General features: G+C 44.4%; 1 protein-coding gene across 2 annotated transcripts in view; it reads left to right on the top strand.

The window, feature by feature from the left end:
* Positions 1 to 20,699, top strand: part of HS6ST2 (heparan sulfate 6-O-sulfotransferase 2) — a 291,392-nt gene that overhangs the window by 232,707 nt on the left and 37,986 nt on the right. Inside the window, exon 4 of one of the 2 annotated variants that reach the window (XM_047082139.1) lies at positions 14,707 to 14,793. The exons of the other annotated variant lie outside the window; for it this stretch is intronic. Within the exon in view, the coding sequence (XP_046938095.1) occupies positions 14,707 to 14,793 (87 nt within the window). The remainder of the gene's footprint in view (positions 1 to 14,706; positions 14,794 to 20,699) is intronic. 2 annotated transcript variants of the gene reach the window in all.

Raw genomic sequence — 20,699 nt, 5'->3', positions numbered from 1 at the left:
GGTAGTGAGACTGCCTTGTTTTACCCTGCTTTTCATGTATGGGAACTGAGGCATATGAATCAATTGAGGGGCTGGTACGATGGCTTGGAATGAGAACTTCAGTTCTCCAACTCTCCACCCGGTGCTCCTCTCAACGATCTGGGTGAAATCAGGGGCTAGCATCATTCATGGCCGCTATTTACAAAGGTCTAATGAATACCTCTCACTCCCTAATGAGATACTTCTCTTGGCTCCATAGACAAGCAGAGCCAAACAAGTGATGTCAGAATGCCAGAGTGAATTATTGGGCTTGTGTCAACCCAGGCAGGGATGAAAAATCACCCCGGTGAACTTAATCCAGGAGCAATCAAAGGGCCAAAGTTTTAATTAGCGAGAGTTGTGATTTACATTCTCATCTGGCATCCGAAAACTCTACATTAGTCTTCAAACTCCTGCACTCTCCTGGTTGTTGTCTGACGCTGGTTAGGATGGTTAATGTGCTTTTAAATAACATTATGTTTAATGGACCTTTGAAGGCACTGACGTATGGATCTATTTCCTTATGCATCATTTCTAATCAAAAGGAGAATGACGCCAAGGCACTATAGTGAATAAAAGAAGGGAACAGATTTATTTTTAAGAAACGTAGCAGAGTGAATATATGGAAAAATGGTGCTGATTTCTTCATCATAGTCAAGCACAGCCAACAGCTGTAGCACGTTCTGTTGGCTCTGCTCAGTGAGGAGACATCTTTGTTCTTTGGAGGTGGATTAGGTTCTGGGGGTCAGTCTAAATGTCATCAGAAGGTAATTATGCGCTGCTAATTGGGTGATCAAGTGGGGTCCTGTGGTTGGGGCCAAAAGTGAGGCGTGACTACACAGTCACGAATGAGATTTCTCATGTATTTCATAACTGTCTGTGGACAGAGTTCCTAGGGAAGAACTCAGGAAATGTGAATGCCAGCAGCATCCTTGGAATCTGTTTACAGCCTCTTCAGGTGACAACTTTAGGAGGACCGGCATGCATTGGGTCTAATACAGGCCCTGCTTGGCTTGCTAACAATCTGTTCCGAGACTTTGTCACACCGCCTACGCTGACTCCTCATTTGCCAATACCCCTGATCCTGGTTCTTTTACAGAAATCTAATTAATACCTATTCCTTGGTAATGAGTTACTCCTTTTGACTCCGTAGACAAGCAGGGCCAAATTGTGATGTCAGAATTCCCTAGGTGAATCATTGAGCTTGTGACAATCTGGGCTGGAATGAAAACTCACCCCAGGACGTTTAATCCAGGAACAATTAAAGAACTAAAGAATTAATTGATGTGGGTTTTCATTTGTTAAGGTCTTGAAAGAGGGAGGCTTTTTGTTTGCTCTGGTGCCTTTTTTGTGTCCTCTTTGATTACAAGTGAATATGCCGTGGGGGAAAGATATCTGTTTCCTATGGGCCAGAAAGAAAAAAGTGGTGTCCGAGCCTGCAGAGAGCATCACATCATTGGACTTGCAGTTCAGGTGATGAGCCAGTGCCTGCCCTTGAGGAACTGACGGGAGATCTAGAAGGGGTACTGCAAAAGAAGGAGCAGATGATGATATCTGGTGATAGACTTTGACAAGAGAGCAATGCCCCAGGAATCCTGAACAAACAATTAGAAAGAGGCTCAAGGGAAATCAGGAGAAGTGCTTCTTTGCAGCCTTTGGCCAAGTCTCCCTACCTCCCCAAAGAATGTCAACAGCAGATACAACTGCTGATAATGGGGCAAGATCCAGGCAGATGAGGCGTGCTAGGGAAGGAAAGTCACGGAAAGCCCCACGCCCACTGACACAAGACAATTCACTGGGAGCAAGCGTTTCTGCTGTCCAGTGACTGGGTGGTCTGGAGAACCATTGGCCCAAGGCCCGTGTCTAAATGCATGTCTCTTAAGTTTTCCACCCTTTTCCCTGGTATCAGCTTGGGTCACCAGGAAGGCTGCACCTACACCACATTACCTGGGTTGCCTCCAGGTTGCTGCCTCTGGCTTTCCTGCTAATGTGGTGTCCTCGGCTGCTAAACAGGGGTGAGCTTTACTGTATGGAAACTATACTCCATTCAAGCTGACTTTTTAAAAAGCCTATATAAGATACCATCCTGTGGAAAACGCTTCTGGACGTCCGGAAAAATTTGTGCTTCTTAGACTTGGCACCAGGAATAAGTCTGACTATGCTGATAAAACGATACCCTTTCCTTTGATCACAAGTTGAGAAGGCTGTTACCCGGCGTGTGTCCCTTATGGCCTTGGTTGCTAGGAAACTTGGAACTAATCTAGCACTGAATTTTGGGAACCCTCCTTCTGTCTGAGAATGAGTCGCTCTCTTTTTGAAGTATTTTTATGGATCTTGGTTTTTCACCACGGTCGTATTGTAGATGTCCTTTACGATATGCCAGCTGGAACTTGAGGTCGCAGTGGGTCATAAATTACGAAAAATTTTGCCATGGCCTCACGTGTGATGGTTGAACACCAGCCTGCATTCTTCTTGGCCCATGCCCCGATCTCTGACTTTGTGCTCCCTGGAATAAACTCTGTTTCTGTTAGGCACAGCCTCCATTTTCATACTGGATTTGATGCTTTCCCCCATATAAACCTTTAATCCTAATTTCTATATGCCTCCAAATAGAAAAAGCGGGTGAGGGGCATAGAGCAGCGTGCACCTTCCTTTTGCTGTTGTTGTTGTTTTCCTTATCTCTGGAGCCAGTTGTATAAAACTGCCAAGAAGGAAATTTCCTCTTAAAACAGAACCTTCCAGGGGCGCCTGGGTGGCTCAGTCGGTTGAGCTTCCGACTTCGGCTCAGGTCATGATCTCACGGTCCGTGAGTTCGAGCCCCGCGTCGGGCTCTGTGCTGACAGCTCGGAGCCCGGAGCCTGCTTCGGATTCTGTGTCCCCTCTCTCTCTGACCCTCCCCCGTTCATGCTCTGTCTCTCTCTGTCTCGAAAATAAATAAACATTAAAAAACAAACAAACAAACAACAGAACCTTCCAGCATGGAGTTTGCTGACCTGTGGCAATAACCAGTACGAGGATTGTTTTAGTTGGTGCCTTACTTGACTTTCAGTTTATGGCTGTCACTTGACAGAATGAAAAATTCACTCTGCTCTGCCTGCTCAGTTTTTGAAGGCGATAGCCTGTTCCAGAGGAGGTGTTGTCCAGGAAACAAAGACTCTGTCCTGTGCCCAGAAACCAAAACTGGTCAGGGCCCGGGCCTCCCAATAGTTGGCTTCCTATAGTCCATGGTATCACATAGGCCATGAATAACCTTTCTCTAGAACCATGGGCAGTTGGAAAATGTGCCTCGACAAGCTCTGGCTGAGTTTTGACATCCTGGAAAGCAAGCAGTAAAGGACACGCCCCTTCATTTAAACAAAACTCCTACCCAGGCTTGCCAGGGATGAGTAGAGCAAAAGCTCCTAAGAGAAAGTCGAAGAAAACAATAACAGAACTTTGTGAGAGTAAGGGGGTCTCACTCTCCCTCCCTCCCTTCATCTCCTTCTTGAGTTTCTGGAACTCTGATGCTGAACTGCCCTTCCATGAGCCCTAGACAAGCTGAGAATGTCAAAAGTAACTTTCGGTAACCGCACTGAAAACAAAAGAAGGAAAACATAATTAGCCTAGAGTAGACAGGTCGCAAAACCCGTAATTCTAAGAATCCAAGGAGAATCATTGAACAGTTTTTCAAAATGCACACTTCTTTTGCCCCTAAGCCACAAATGATTGTTTATATCCCTTTTAGGCAGCTAGCTGGGTGCCTTTCCTCCAAATACTGGCGTTCCATTAGGTAAATGCTGTCTTGTTTCCCTTTAAGGGTCAACTCTGTTTTCCCTGGTTGGAATCTTCTGTGCAATTGCCAGGACCCTCCCTTTCCAGTTGCAGTCTGAAGAACCGGTCTTCTTCACAGGGGCATGATGATTAACTTGCCAAGATGACATTCTTGAGCCTCAGTGAAGGTTCTAGCCCTTCACAGCTTACATCATCTGCCTAGGTCACATAGAGTCACATTTTACAACTCATCACTGGGGGTTCCTGTCCCATATATCCCCCATTGAGGGGGATCTGGAAATGGTTTAATATGGTTTAACATTCATGGCATCCCTTCAAAGACAGTGTCAATAGCAGAGCGAAGGCAGCCATTTTCTCACAAAGGTTGAGGGACATAAGGAACAGTGCAGGCTCTTCCCACAGGACCTACTCCCTGACACTGATGAGGACATTTTCCACGAGGACTTTATTCTTTACTTAATTTAGGCTTTCACAGTACTAAGTTTCGTTTCTTCCTTTCATGTTTTTATCACTGTAGTTTTATACCTCTCTACTCCTCCGTTTCTCCATTTCCCCTAAGCCAAGAGGTGCTCCCTGCCAGTGAGATCTTGCACTGTGGTTTCAGTGTTTGCTATAGAGAAATGTATGGACCCCTAGTTCATACAGGTTTAAAGAATTTATTATATAAGAAGTTGATAGTTTAGTGGCTAGGGAGAACCAGAGAGCAGTTATTTCAAAGCACAGAGCCTACCTTACAAAGAGGTGGCAGAGACGATACCATGACTCTCAGGAAGCCTTGGCCTTCCCAAGTGCAAAACAAGTGAAGTTGGCATATGGCTGACCCGCATTCTGATTATTACAGAGCCAAGATTTTCTTGAAGTTTTGAAGCTAAGAAGAGAACAATGGGTCCCATTTCTGATTTTGTACATAATAGCAGAAGCAAATAACAGGAACAGTAATGAAAAGCAGACTAATTGCTTCTTTGGGAGATGATAACTAATTGTTTCTTTGGGAGGTGTATTTGCATAAACTTGAGGACAGTTGCTTTATCTAGTTCAGACACCAAAATGATTTCTTCTTTCATTGATTTTTGTTGCAACAAATAAGGCCAGACTGAAAAAAAAATGTATATCTAAAGCCTATAATTAGGGATTTGTTTGGTACAAGATGCTTCTTCCTTCAGCATACTTCGGATCATTTGTTCCAGGAATTGATGAGAACAGGTTGCATGTGATCAAGAAGGTTTGCTCTCTATCAGACACTCCTGGCATTAGAAAGGACAGCGTGACTGATGAAACACCACAAGTCATCCGAAAAGTGCACTAGGGGAAAGCAACATGTAGCAGTTGGAAACCCAAGGCAAACAAATGTCTTAGAATCAGCAAATGAGTCTCTTAATGATTGTAACACTCGTGCCCCTAGGTCCAGTGTCTTCTTCGGCTTGCACAAGCCCACTTTGGCCACTCTAGCTTGTCCTTAATCTTCTTCCCAGGCTCTGCTCTTCTCATTCAACACGCTCTTCCTGCGTAATCTCTTCTCCGCTGAGGTTTTCACCTACCACTACTATACTGAAGACTCCCACATCTCTGGAGACCGTTCTCCAGCTAAGATCATCTATACCCAGCTAAGCTCTACATCCATGTATTCCAAGCGTCAACCAGATTCGTAGCCTGGGGGTCTCACCAGCACACAAAACTCAACATAACCCAAAATGAACCTGGTATCTCCTTCATACTCTCTCCCAACGAAAAAAGGCTGACCACCTTTCTTGTAGTATTTATTTTGGCAGTTGGAGCCACAACTTATTCATGTTACTTCATCTTTGGCCCAAAGCCTTTCTGTGTTCTGTACTCTGTGGGGGCTCTGGCCCTGTCTGCTAGGTGCCAGCCAAGTTCTGTCATTAACTTCATGTTACATCCTTGGGTACTTCCATCGGATACATCCCTTCTTTTCTCAGGACCTTACTTTACTCTCTCGAAGTGCTCTTCTAAACTCCCTATTTCTGAGTCTTTCCCTTGACTGGGGTGAGGTATAGTTAATAGAGCCTCAGCTAACTGTCTTGGGTTAGAAAGGACTGTTACTAAAAACTCATATTCATGGGAAGAAGGATATGCATATAAATTATACAAGGCTTAGCATTTAACAGTGATTAGTGGGTGATACACAAACAAGATATATTTTGTTTCCATGAATTGTCAGAGTTTTAATCTTCCACGAACATACACAGTAAAATATTGCTCAGTTTTCCAAATCTTAACAGAAAAATTCCGACTATTGGGTTTTATTCAGAAAAGAAAACTAGTGGTGTCTACACATCATAGAATGGATAACGTTTGCAACAGAGACCCGACTTTGAAGTAGCATGCACTCAAACAAATATCTGAATGACTGATGCTTGAGCAGTTTAGAAATAAAAATATTTTCAAACTTTTAACTGTCCCTCTAAATATAAACGAAGAGAAAAGTGTAAGAACCTTTGGTTTACAGGCTCAGTACTAGTAAGAGATACAACGGAGCACAGTTGAGAGAACTTTTCTTTCTTGACTACCCCAGAAAGCATGATCAACACCATTGTTGACATGGCCCTTCTACTTGCTAAGGACACAGCTGCACTTTTACATCTTGAATATATTCACTTGCTTAGAAAGCACGTAAGATGCCAAGTTCAGCCCCAGGAATACCTTGGAATGCTCCTGCCTTTGGACACTGACATGTAGCTAGAACATTGGAACCCCATAGCCCCAGTGTTAATATATGAGGCCTTGGTTAGTCAGGACCAACGCTGCCTCAATGGCCCAACTTGTCCAAGATCCTCTGGCTATTACAGAGACAGAAAATGAGCTCAGCCCTGCCTGATTCCCATGCCCGTGCTCTTTCCACTTCACAGTTGCCCTCTGTTAGTTTGGCAACACCTTTCTCCAAAGTTGCTGATTCCCACTGCTTTGACCCTACTTCAGTCTCATATCTGTGGGCACTGGAGCTCAGAAAAGGCACTGTGACCGACTGTCATGTTTTTAGGCATGCAGTGTGGTCTGTCATAAGTCAATTGAACAAACAAACAAACAAACAAAAAACCCAAAGCCACATGACTGCTACTGAACCTCTAACCTGACATGTGTTAGTCAGTTCAATTCAGCAAACATGTTGGAAGCCAAATTGACCAGGATGGTTGTTGGGCAACAGGTATTGAAAACCTTGTATATGACAGATGTTATAAGAAACTTTGTGAACATATATGAATACAATTTGTTTGTATCCTCAAAGAATTTGACATATAATGTGCAGGCAGAATGGACATTCCTGAAAATCCATCAGAACGTACTTAGCAGGAAGTAAAAGCAAAGTGATTATTCACGAGAGAAAAGGAAATGAATACATGATCAGTCCCTCCCCCCGCCAACACCCTTGGTTCATATCACTCTGCAGTATGAGGTCAGAATCTCACTGCCCAATAAATGAGCTCACTGGCTTGCTTTCTTTCTTTTTTTTTTTTTTCTTCCTGTGTACAAATTCCTGCCACCGCAGCTGGCCTCTTTGGCTTTTCCTAAAAAGTTCACTGAGACTTCTCTGGCCTTCTCTGGGGACTCCCTGATGTCTAATGTTCAGCAAGTAGGCTCCAGTTGTGAATTTTTAATGATGCCAGATCATTTTCAGTAAATAGAACTTCAAGCTCAATTGATGCTGTCAGGAAGGGGAAGCTTCTCCAGAGAAGGGTGTCGGCAGCCCTTTTGTGTCCTCCTCTTTCCCGGCTCGGGAGCAGTAGATGGGGGCACTTGATTCAAGCAGATTCTAATTGCGCTGTCTGGAAAGCAGGGACAACGCATGCAGCTAACTGTTCTCTCTCCCTTGCCACTAAGTGTGGCTGTCTCTCGCGTCTTTCGAGAGTGGCTCCCAGAGTGTGCTGCACAGACCGGCAGCCTCGCCCGGGAACTCGTTGGAAGTGTAAATTCTCAGGCTCCAGCCTAGAGCTGCTGAAGCAGGCACTCTGGGGGTGGGGCCCAGCCGGCTACCTTCTACAAGTTCTCCCGGTGATTCCTGATGTAGGATGAAGTCTAAGAGCCACCGTCGGATAGTAAGGATAGGCATAAGTTCAGTCCATTTTGTGAAAATTCTCATAACCCAAAGTTTCTTTTCTGATTTATGCCTCTTTAGCACAGACAGAAAATCATAATTTTCCTAACGGTAACTCAGCTGTACATCTACCTTCCCCGATTCTCCCAGACATAGGCAGTCACTCCCTGATTTATTTCCCTAGCACCTTTTCCACACTTGACTTCTCCGACTTGGGGTCATGTATCTGTTAACACACTCACCTTCTCCACTAGCCTGGGCCACGTGAGGGCGGGAACCTTGTCACAGTCATCATTGTATCCCCACGGCCCAACACGATGAAGGGCACCCAGGAGATGTTCTTGGAGTGAATAAATTGTTTAACGTTTTATAATTTTCAAAATCATGGGATGGCCTTAAGAAGTCAGACTGTCGGACAAGGAAACTGAGGCCCAGAGAAGTTAAGTGATTCAGCGGGTGGATTACAGACCCAGGACTAAAGGCAAAAGATTACCCCACTTTGGGAAAGGTAATGGTCAGAGTCCCCTAAATACTGCCCTCATGAACTCAACTCCACTTAGGACGTCTGGGATACTTTGGTTCTTCAAGGGCAAAACCCTTAATTTGCTCGCAGACAGGCTTCCCCTACCCCCAACTGTGGTGATGTCACTAGTGAGCCACGGTGCAGAGACTGAGAATGGGAAAGGGAGTCGTGGTGAAAAATAGGAATAGATTTTAGCATTATCAGAGGTATATCCCCAACTTTCGGTTAGTCCTTGGTAAAGGGGAGCCAAAAGATGTGAGCTGCAAGTGAAACCAAGGTTTCAAGCACAGTTTTCCTCATCTGTCAGCAGCACGGAATGTACTTTGTGAGGTGTTTTCGTTTTGGGAATGGGTTGATAAGGATTGTCACTCACCTCACCTCTTGGTGCCCAGCTTACCTTATCACATAAGCAATCTGGCTGGGCGAGGAGGATGGGGAGAAGCAGGCTATGGTCATGGGATGAGGAAGATCACTGGCGCCCACAAGGGTCAGGGTCTGCCTTTTCCCACGTTAACCTTAGCATTGAACTCTACCTAACTAAGTCAACCGGCTCAGGCTGTTTTCTTTGGGCCCCTGGGAGGTAAGACTTCGTAACACACATGTAAATCCCCGTAAACTGAGGCGGACATAAGCAGACGATGGCAGGGGCTGTCTGCCACGCGAAACATCCACCTGTCAGTCACAACGGATCGCTGTCCCATCAGCCCTTGATGCTTATACTCACAGTTTTGACTTCCATTTCGGAGCAATGACTGTACATCTACCCCTGTCTTTCTTCTTAAGCTACCGTGCCATTTCTCTAATTGCTTGCTGGACACTGTCGACACATCAGCACCCTGACTCAGTATGTCCCAAACGGAATCTATCATCTCTCGTCCGGATTCCTTTCCCAACCAATCTGTCTCTTTCACTGGAACCTTGGCTTTCTCAGCCATTCAACTTCCAGACCTTTCATGTAGACTATATTCTCATTCCCTAGATGTAGTCAGTCCCCAAGTTCTGTCATTTCTTTTGATATGCCATGCCTGGTTTCCTTCTTTCCACCCCCATCACTACCGTCACGGTCCAGGCTCCCATCATATTTCGGGAGTCCATCACCCCAAACCTTGCAGTACCAAGAGCTAAGATTTTCCACTTCTCAATCCCCTATCCGATGGAGGAGCCTAGAGCTCGATGTAAATGTAACAGCTGGAAGACAAGTTCCAGCGGCCTCCAATAGTCTGTAACCCAGGTCCAAGCTCTTGGGAAAGATGCAAGTGAATAGCCAGTTTAATTGAGAAAATAATATTCATGTTCTTTCTTGATCCCAGTGAGGCATTCAGGGTTGTGACTGGCTTTCCTGGACAGAAACAGCAGGTGCCAAGAGGTGAGAAGGGCAAAATAGCAACAATAATCAATAAGCGTATTGCTCTAGTCCCTGATGCCCCTGGGGTGAGTTGTGAGAGTGGAAAGTTAATGGAAGGGGAGAGGGCAAGATAACGTGAGTGTCCCGCTGCCTTTTCCAAAAGCTCTGCAATTACAAAGCAATTGTGAGTGTTTGTGTGAATGGTTTACCTGATCAGTTTAATTCCCTCTGCCTTATAGAGGAGAATCCTGAGACAGCAAGAAGTTATATGCCTTGCTGGCGGTCAGGATTAGAAGTTGAGATATTTTGAATAAGCGCTTTGAACAGATGAGGTTGCTTCTTAGAGCTCGCAGTTAACACTGAACTTCCTAGCAATAAAGATGAGCTTTTCTCTTCCCTAAAAACCTGTCATTATCCACACTTAAGCAAAGAAAACTAGGGAAGGAAGCTAACTGAACGCACAGGTTAGTGACCTGAACTCTCTTTGCCTGATGATTAACAGAATTATAGATAATAGGAACGGGACCCTTAAAGGGGTAGGGACACTAATTTAGACACTCTCGGTAGAAGAAAATGAAAAAAGTTTGGAGCAAAGAAAGAAAACCACTCAGGACATAACCTAGAAAGATAGAAAAATGAAATAAAGAAGACTCATCAGCTCTAATTAAAGGAAATCAATATTTGAAGAGCTGTCTTGCTCAGTAACAGAACAAGGGCAAAAATACTTCGGAAATGTGAGCCTCTTAGAAAATAGAAAAGCAGATTTTCATGGGGAAGCAATCTTGGGGAAGCAATCATGATTTCAAAGCCTTTCAAAAGACGACCACTTGGTGGGTATGTGGTAGAGGGGACTCAAGCACCTGTTGGGGAAGCAGATCCGATGAGCTTCTATCCCTGGTACAATCTATATATTTTAAGTGCATTTCTTCATCCTGTGAACTTTAAGGAGCCTAGGGTCATCTCTAGGGAGCAAAGAGTAGCTACCATTTCCCCACACAGACTTGAAGTAACCCCTCAACAACAGCTTGGGTTTCATCTCAGTTACTGCTTACAATAACACACACTGGAAAACATTAAGAGCTATATATACAAATGCAGTAGGGTTCTCCTTATTCACCCAATCACCCAAGCAAGCTTGCTGGAGAATCCTTTCCAAGCTCACGTGTCTTTGTGGTCCACGTGATGATCAACCATCAGTCCAAGTCTAACTAGACCAGAGTCCAACTAGAATACAGTTCTCCTAGACCATTCTTCTTTAGGAATGGAAATGGAAAATATGTGACATGTGTCACCACTTCCTCTCTTACAGACCAGTGCCAGACATTGATAATCGATCACGGCACTCCTTTCTACGGAGCCCAAAGGCGACTTTTGTTCATTTGTTCAACAGATACTTTGAGTGCCCTCTTATGAGCTAGTTGGAGAGACAGATACACAATAAAATGTAAGCATATGCTACGTGCCAAACAAAAGACAAGTAGCCTGACTCTTCTGAAACAGTTTCAATTTCCTAAGACCCTGAAAATTAATTTTTTAAATTTCAGTGCTGAATTGTAGTTAGAACAGCACAACTATTTTTCACGGGTCTGAGATGAATTCATTCCAAAAGGAGCCTACAAAGTACTATAGGAAATGCAGAAGTTTCTGTATTCCACCCATCAAGAAAGGGAGTGGAGTGTGTTTGAAACTGCTAGGTTCTTCTCCCTCAAGTACCTCTCTGATCTAAGAGAAAAATCCAGATTGGAGTGGATCTGATTGCCGTTTTGGGTTAAGTACACTGGATGCCATTTCAGCATCAAATTATTCAATCAGAAACACTTTGAAAATGCTGGAGAGTTGGGTTAGTCAGAGTTTTCCCACCTGAATACAATGTGCATAATACTGCAGATTTTTTTTCACATTTCTGGTGTTGGAGACATTTGTGGAGCCTATGGAAAATGGCTTGCTTGATAGATGGAGACCGACAGCTGGCCAGGCAGACAGAAGGAGTGCTGGCTCTCATTAACTTTTCCTATCAGGAGCTCACCTGGAATAGTTTTCATAGGCCTTTGATAGCGCTGGGTGTGAGGGAGGGAGGAAGGGATCTTCTCAGAAGAGGATAGCTCCTCAGAAGGAGTGGAAGAAGCCTGGACTCATACTCTCAGGGATTTCAGGCCACAGCCTTTAAGATTGCAACTCAAAGAGGAGAGCAAAGTGAAGAGGTCTGACAAGTGGTCTAGAGATAAAATAATGACAAGCAGGAGTAGGTCTGTTTCAGATCTGCGGGTTGGAAACTAGCTCAGATTCCTTGCAGCCCTCCTCCATCTCATATGCCCCAAATTATCATCTGTGCATCCTAAAAGCGGAGAGGGTTTGTTCCTGTAAGTCCCTGGGATTGCTGGATGTTCCAGTGGCCGGCGTTCTTTGCAGCATCTTAATCTTGGGGTCCTTGACCTGTGTTTTTCCAGATCTCCGAGGCTCCCAGTCTGCAGCTGCAGGATTTTCTCTTTCTCTCTCATGGGGCACTTCTGGAAAACTCCGGATCCTTCAGTCTCAAGGTTTCAGAGTTACAGCATCTTGTCCAGACTTGGGTACTGAGCCTGGAATTTGGGGGCAGACCGATGACTCTTTTCCCTCAATGTCCACCAAGCCTTTCTATACAACAGTCCTTAGTATATCTACAAAATAAACTCCTGAGATCCAAGCCTGCCACAAATTCTGCTTAGTCCCTACCGCACTTTCAGATACACTTTACCACTGTGAATGGATCTGCTCGTTGCCCGGAACACACATTTTGAGTTATTTGGTGACTTTTACCCCCGAGTCTTGGTGCCATACCTTCCGTGCATGATTTTTCTCTAGGTTTTTGGCTTTATTCCCTTTGGATCTTCACTTACAGGACGTGGCAGTAGGTCAGAGGGGTCCTTATTCCTATCTCTTCAAGGGGTACTGCTCCAAGACCACTCCCATCTAGAGCGGCAGTTAACAATAAGAAGGCTGTCAGTGCCAGCCACCAGCTTTCCCTGAAGTCCTGTCGGTGCCTTGCATCGAGCTTCAACGGGGTCACTTGTCACGGAGATTATAAAGGACTTTCATGCCCAAGGCACAAACATGGGAATTTAGCAGTGAGAATGGGCGCTCTTGTATTGAAAGGATCGTGGATGCCTGAACTTGATGACTCGGAGTGTTAAATGACCACCTAGTCTGAGCCCCTTAGCTTGCAAGATCAAAAAATCCCTTGTTCCGGGATGCTGCCAGTGAAATTTCCCACTGGCTCCTGTTTCAGTGAGGGGCTAGGAGGAGGAAGGCTGGCGGCCAGTGACCAGGATGTAGAAGTGAGGAAAACTGAGCCCTGCTTGAATTTCACAACACGTAGCCTATTACATACATTCTTTGTATCAGACCGTGCCGACCTGCTGGAAGAGACAGTTTTGAGTTCTTCTGAATTTGCCCAATTGTTTGGTATTCTCTCTTAGTTTCTGAGCTTGCCTCTGGATGAGGAAGGTAGCCGGTATGGTCCCAGGTACAGCTAAGGAGTTCTTTGCTAGGACGTCATTATAGATACTCAAGGGCACGGCAGAGTCGGCAGACCCCACTCAGAATGTAGCCACATTCCGGTGAGCCCGTGAGCAGCACAAAGAAACCTCCTCCAGGATAGAATGTGTGCTCACCCTCTCTAGAATGTCTGCCCCCTCCAGCAGGAGGAGAGGAGCTCACCTTGATGTCTCACACTCCCAAGAACTGTTTTTTGGACCTACTGGACACTGAACCCTACCTGTTGGGGCTTTTGTTGTCTGATTAGCCCTTGTCTGTGCCCACATACGTGACCTTTGCAGCCAGCCGGAACCTGTGATTAACTCTGGGTCCAGTCACATCCATGTAGCCATTTAAAGCTGATGGGTGTAGGGCAGAATATCTTTTCTGACCCTTACCCTACCCCACATATAAGTACTTGTAGGTCCTTGAGGTACTTAAAAGATTCAGAAGCATCTGGAAAGGCCTTTGACATCCTCTGAGACAATATTCTGTGCCTTTGGAAGGCTCGATTATCCTCCTTGAACGCCGAGATATGCGTTTTTCTTTTTTACCTTCACTTCTCATAAAAGGTTATGCTGACGTAGATCTGACTAACAAAAAAAAAAAATCTTTCTGATGAAATCAGGATAAATAATTCCGCACATCATCAAGTGGAGAGAAAAGGCTTTGAATTGGTTTCCATGGAAATCTGAAGACGAAGTAAAGTAATAATTTCAAGGCAGAACAGCTGAATTGAAGATAATGGTAAAAATAGTTTGATAAAGAAAATAGAATAAAGTAATCAAGAAGACTCCAATCAATTATTCCTTTTTGTTTACCTTCAAGTGATTAATTTGTCTGCGTTTATTAACCTGATGAGATTAAGCAGACCTTCCTAGTGATTTATTTCGTAATTGTTTCCAAGGTTTGACATAAGCTGTGGAGTTATTGAAGGTGGAGATTTAAATTCAATTACTCATGAAGCAGGTGGTGCTTCTCCTGAAAGGATATCCGAATTCACGGCCTTCCCATGTTAACATTATGAGTGAAAATTATTAATTCATCTGATAGTATCTCCCAAAGACTTTTAAAAGTCATTTGGCATCCACATACTTCACTAAAAGTCAGCAGCTTCAGAACTGAACTTGTAATACAGACACTCCAGAGACTGGAAATAAAGGATTTTATGTTAAAGACTAGTTATTTTTCCACATTTTTTTACTGGAGCCTCCCTTGGGGCCTGGGCTATGGTGCTATCATTAATGGAATCCACCAGCTCAAGCTTTGAATGCCAAAAGGATAGCTTTCTTTGAACTTGACCAGTGGGTTCCACTCTCTTTACCTTTGAAGGGCACCACTGGATAAGATCATGCTTTATTTTGACAGGAGAGAGAGAGAGAGAGAGAGAGAGAATACTTGAAAGTGTTTAAATGAAATGACTAATTGCTTTTTGTCTCTGCGGTCACTGTTGTATATATTTTTCTATTCTTTCTGTGGGTATAGTAAGGATAGACGGGGTTCTCCAAACACTAATCCAGGCGCCAACTCTCCATCATCCACAAAGGCCCGGAACGCATCTAAGAGTGGGAAGTAAGTGAAAAGTGTCCCTGTGCATCTAACAAAACTATCACAAAGCCTTGCGCTGTCCTCATTTTGTCGTTCATTCATATTCATTCAACAAAGATTTGTGGAATGCCTTCCATGTGCCTCACACTGGGCTGGTCACTGGGGAATTTAAATGAGTAAAGAATGTGTCAAGAGTATTGGGTATATGGAGGACTATAAAGAAGCGGGAGGAGAGGGTGGGGAAAGTCAGGCTGAGTGTGAAGGCCAAGGACTTCAAGCACTGCAAGATTTGGACTATGTGTTTCATAAATTGAAGAAAGAAGCAGCAACAGCCCTGATTAATCATTTTATGAGTTGCAAAATCCATGAAAATCTGTCTTTGATCCATACGTTAAGGTTTAGGGTTGAGGTAGAAAAATCTGGAAAGCCATTCCATGAATGTCCTAGTTTAAATACATTGACATTGTAACCATATCACTGATTTTTATGGCGTGTATATTCTGTTCCTAGTAACCAGCATGTACCATGTCCTACATGAAACTGTCTTTGTGGCATTGCCGAAACTTGTATTGGCTGAATATTTGTGATATTAGACTGACCTCTTTGGGTTAATTCCAGAAAACAACATTGGCTGGTTCAGCCAATTGGATTCAGCAGAGCATGGCAGTCTGAAACAATGTGATCCCATGATGATGACATACCTCCCGTTAGGTGCTTCCCCTTGGGAGTGGTGCGGCCCTTTGGTGAATGACTTGGGTTCTCTGTAGGCTACGTCTCTCAGTGGTATAGGGCATTGTGCCAGACAGAAATAGAGCCCAGAAGGAGTACCCAGGCTGCATCTAGGAGAAGATGAAAGATGCCTTCATCGTGCTAAAAGCTGTAATCTAGCAATAAGATATGTCAGCACAAGAGCATGGCTTCGCCATGAAAGGTGACTTTGTAATGGTCATATATTTTATGTATTCAGTGTTGGACCATAAATGCTGCACTTTGAATATGATATTATATTCAATTCCCCAAGTGAAAGATCTGCTGGCTGCCTTTTTCCCCCTTTCTTCTCCTCCTGAATACCATTTCAGGTTTGCATAGAAAGTTGAATGTGGGCTATCTTGGAGAATATAAAAAGCAGTGTCGAAGGCTAAATCTCCGAGCACTTATAACTCGTTTCAGTTATTTATCGCCAAACAGCACAATCAAAATGCTGTATAAATTATGAAGGAAGGGAATTGGTGCACACAGTCCCAAGCAGATGAATGTTTCCAAATTAGTCCCAATTCATCGTCAGCGTGCACTCTCAGTGAACAGATATGGCATTGGAGAATCGCTTTTAGCGCCGTGCTTGCAGAAATGGCGGGCCCCGTCCGCGCACCTTGTACGCACCTGTCACACTGACAACTGCAGGGCCCGAGCTGCATTTATTAGACCCTGATGTATTGTAATGGATGCTTGTGATGGCTGTTGCACTTTGAAAGGGGCACCGTTTTGTTCCTTTTGGCTTTGCAGGAGCCTAGTCTCTTACCTTTTGAGTGAAGAATCTCAGTATGAGCCACGAAAGGAGCATTGGTCGAACTGAGTTAAGATGACATAGAGAATGCATACCTAATACCATGCCCAGCTTGTGAACCGTAGGAGGTCCGCATAAATACATCCTTAAGTAGACAATGTGATCCTATATCACGCTTTCTGTATTTGGACACATCCCAAGCTTCTGCCACGATGAGGCCCTCCCTCTTTGCACATCTTAAGCTAGGTGCCTTTTATTTGCTTTGTACGTGACTCACAGATTGAGATAGTTCCTTTTAATTCTTGATTACTTTTGTTGATTATTAATTAAAACGAAAAAAAAGGTATCCAGTATCCAGTATCCTCCTCGTGGGTGTGTGTGCCGAGTCCCTTTCTCTTCGTTATATCCCAATAGCTTTCAGGAGGTTTTTAAATTTTTTTCCTCTGCACATCTTCTCCTCAGGATATGTTTTGTTAACACGAGCAGTCTCAATATGGTGAGACTATCGGGGCCACTTTCCATACTGTCTACAACAGTGTCTATCACTGTTAGGCACATGGGTTGTAGTTCAGAGAGGCTAACTTCCCATGTGTTTCCTTGGTTTGGGAGCGTGTGGCGGTGTGAGGTGTGGGTAGGTCGATTTCTGCACCTCAGGGCTTTTCCACGGTGTGTTGTCACAACAGCGGCCATCCAGGGGGCTGTTCTGCTGACTTTCTCATGTTACTTGCCCTAATGGGAGTGAACTCTGGAGCCGTGTTTAAGTTTCTATGCTATTTTGAGGCCAAAAACAGGCTGTAAGGCAGAAGGAATGTCTTTCTCTTCTCTGAAAAGAATCTAGGTCCCCTGTTTTTGAAAGAAACGAAATTTGTGGCTACAAAAACTAGTAGCTAATATGTGTCAAGTGAGTGCTCTCTGAGCCAACCTCTGTACCAAGCATTTAGCAATTTTGTCTCATTAATTCCTACCCGCAAACAGCTTACGAGATAGGCAGTATTATTATTATTTCCATTTTATACATAAGGAAATTGGAGAGGATATTGTGTGCTTCCATAGGGTCTCCACGTGGGCAGTTTTGTCAAAAGCCTACTTTAACACAATAATGGAAAAACATCAAGCATTTACTTTGTGCCATTGTGCTAAACCCTGGGGCCTCCGTGGTCAAATACGAGACACAATATGTACTTTCAAGGTACTCACAGTCTCCTTGTAGAGAGAGGAAAGGGGAGACAGGATGACAAGATGGTATTTACAGCAAAGCAGTCACAAGGTGCTGTTGGAGCACAGTCACCCCCAACCAGTGCCAGGGTTGAAGTGGGAAAGACGTCACGTGAGGATATCAATGAAGGCTTCTGAGAAGGCTTCTGAACCCTTTCATTTTCTCCACTTACTCCTTAGGTAGCAAGGCTAGGTCAGAAGAGCAAAATGCAGGGGCGCCTGGGTGGCTCAGTCGGTTGGGCATCCGACTTCGGCTCAGGTCATGATCTCGTGGTTCACGGGTTCGAGCCCCTCGTCGGGCTCTGTGCTGATGGCTCAGAGCCTGAAGTCTGCTTTGTGGATTCTATCTCCCTCTCTCTCTGCCCCCCCCAACTCATACTCTGTCTGTCAAAAATAAATAAAACATTAAACAAAACTTTTTAATTAAAAAAAAAGAAGAGCAAAATGCATAGTAGTCACTAAGGTAGACAGAATCCTCTCACGCTGATAAGAATAAGTTGGAGCTGTGAATTAGGTCAAAGCTAAAACCAAATGGCCATTCCTGCCCTTTTGGGGGGACTTCAGTCCATTTGAGACCAACTCAGATGCAGTGAAGCAGGCAGAGTAGCTTAAGAAACCTACAGCTTGAAAGTTGTGTCGGTTCTGCTTGCTCTGTTTCATTCCCTGGATCTGAAGCTGGGTAGCCAGCCCCCTGTTTCAGAGAGGAACAGATGGAATGGGATATATCTGAGCAGCAGAGCCAGACTACCCTGGCAGTGACTTTCAGGGAGAAGCATGCAGTTTCTTCTATGCCAATCGTGAGCCAAGTTGACAAGGCAGAAGAAAAATCAGTGCAGAGCCATACTTCTGACGTCAGGAAGTGTAGGTTTCGCAGAGGTTGACCCATGACTAGCCAGGCTACATTTAACCTCACATTTGGTTCCCTTTGGTAAAGTGAATCTGTTTTTCTGTTGAACCCATCATGCCAGAGTTAACCCATGTGTTGACCTAGCTAGGGTTGACTTGCTAGGGTTGTTCCTAGCAAGTACTTAAACGGTCAAGGCTGAGCATACAGGGCAGCGGCAAGGAGACGTTACGAATTTTCATTTTGCATCAGAACATGTTTTAAGGAGACTGACTCTTTTGCTGAACAGATAAGGACACTAAGACTCAAGAAGGGTTCAGCCGCTTTCCTAGAGACATGTATCTAGTTAGTAGCAGAGGTAAGCCTGGAATCCCGGTCTTCTAATATTTGTCCCATGCTCTTTCTACTACAAAATGTGCTACAGTTTTTCTCCCAGATAGCCAGGGACTTCAGCTAGTCACACCAAAGGAGGCTTGGAGCCTGGTCTCAGGATGTCCAGCTGAGTTCTCTGCCCTTCATGTACCATGAAACCTGTGTGGGTGGGCTCAGCCACTGTGAACATGGGGACTTTGGGGAAAAATTAGAATCATTACAATTTTTTAAAAATGTAGCAGTACTGATGATAAAAAGAAATAGCATGCACTTTTCAAACATTTTCCTTTTTCTCTAAACTAACATCATTCTGGTTGTGTTTGGATGTCACCCATTCTCAACATTATTATTGAATATCTCGAGACTTTAACACCACTTCATCAAGGAAGCAATAAAGTGAACTTGTAGATCACTACAGCTATTCTCCCTCAAATCAGCCAACCAAGGTTAGGGGGTGTGTGTGTGTGTGTGTGTGTGTGTGTGTAACATTCAGAGGCATCAATTTAAAAATTAGATCACAGGCAGTTGCAGACAATGATGGAAGTTAATCACCCTCTCAGCCTGAAATGTTTGCCACGTAGGCTCAGGCTGTGGAATGGCAAGGACCAAGTTCAATTTTCAAATACTAGTGGAGGCCATGAATATTAAAGGACCAGGGCAGAGAACCCAAGCACAGCGCTTGGCAAATGATACCATAAATGTTGAATTAAGTACCGTAAATGTTAGCTTAAATGAGTTAAGCCAAGGGAGCGCCTGGGTCACCGAGTTGGTTAAGTGTCCGACTCTTGGTTTCAGCTCAGGTGGTGATTTCACAGCCCGGGAGTTCAAGCCCCGCATCGGACTCCACGATCAGACTCCCTGCTGACAGCGCAGAGCCTGCTTGGGATTCTCTTTCTTTCTCTCTCTGCCCTTTCCCTGCTTGCACTGTCTCTGTCTCTCTCAAAATAAATAAATAAACTTCAAAAAAAAAAAAAAGTAAGCCAACGATGGAGGGATGTGAAAATGGAGAAAAAGGAGTACAGAAAGGAATAGGAGGACCAAGTCAACTTTGCTCACTTTACAAATCTTCCCGGAGCCCTACCCCAGTAGCAGATGCCACAGAAAAACTGACTCCAACTGGTCTTTGCCAAAACTGTCCCATAATGAGCAGACCTGTTTATTCAGCAGTCGCTAGATGAGAGCAGATAGGAGAGCTAGATAGGAGCATAATAGCTTCATAAATAAACTAAACACACCAACATTCCTTTGGTTTTGGTTGGCAGGAGCCAAATGAAAAACTTTGCTGCATTAGAAAGAAGAGGTGAGGTCTTGCTTGGTCTGTATGGACTCAGCATGGTCCTGTTACATGTTCAGATTCAGCACTTTATATGTCCATCCCTGGAGTCCAAACCCTGCACACTGTGAGCTTGTGATTATGTCATTTCCTCTCATTGAGAGCCATGCATTTTTTTAACGTTTATTTATTTTTGAGACAGAGAGAGACAGCATGAACAGGGGAGGGGCAGAGAGAGAGGGAGACACAGAATCTGAAACAGGCTCCAGGCTCTGAGCTGTCAGCACAGAGCCCGACGCGGGGCTCGAACCCACGGACCATGAGATCATGACCTGAGCCGAAGTCGGACGCTCAACCGACCGAGCCACCCAGGCGCCCCTAGAGAGCCATGCATTTTTTAAGACCATAGTCTGTGACTATTCCTAAAACCCCGTTTTGCATCTGTATATTAAAGTGTGTGTGTGTGTGTGTGTGTGTGTGCACATTGACTTCAAAATGTTGTGTGCTATATGAACATAACAATCAGATGGTCAAGTATCAACTTGTCAAATAATCACTGTAGTTTTATGTGATGATGATGTCAGTAGTGCCTTAGTTTAGCAATAAGACTAAGTGTAACATCACAAAGGCTTGTGACTTAGACTAAGTCTAAAATCACAAAGCATTAAGCTGATTGATACCTCTCTCTGTCTTGGTTTCTGTCTCTCTCTGCAATTGCTCCT

The sequence above is a fragment of the Lynx rufus genome, unplaced genomic scaffold (genome assembly GCF_022079265.1).
Source record: "Lynx rufus isolate CCGP_SWC_20201006 ecotype Redwood Valley unplaced genomic scaffold, mLynRuf1.p SCAF_19, whole genome shotgun sequence".
Classification (NCBI taxonomy): domain Eukaryota; kingdom Metazoa; phylum Chordata; class Mammalia; order Carnivora; family Felidae; genus Lynx; species Lynx rufus.
The sequence above is the reverse complement of the archived record's forward strand: the minus strand, read 5'-3'. Positions and strand labels throughout refer to the sequence as shown.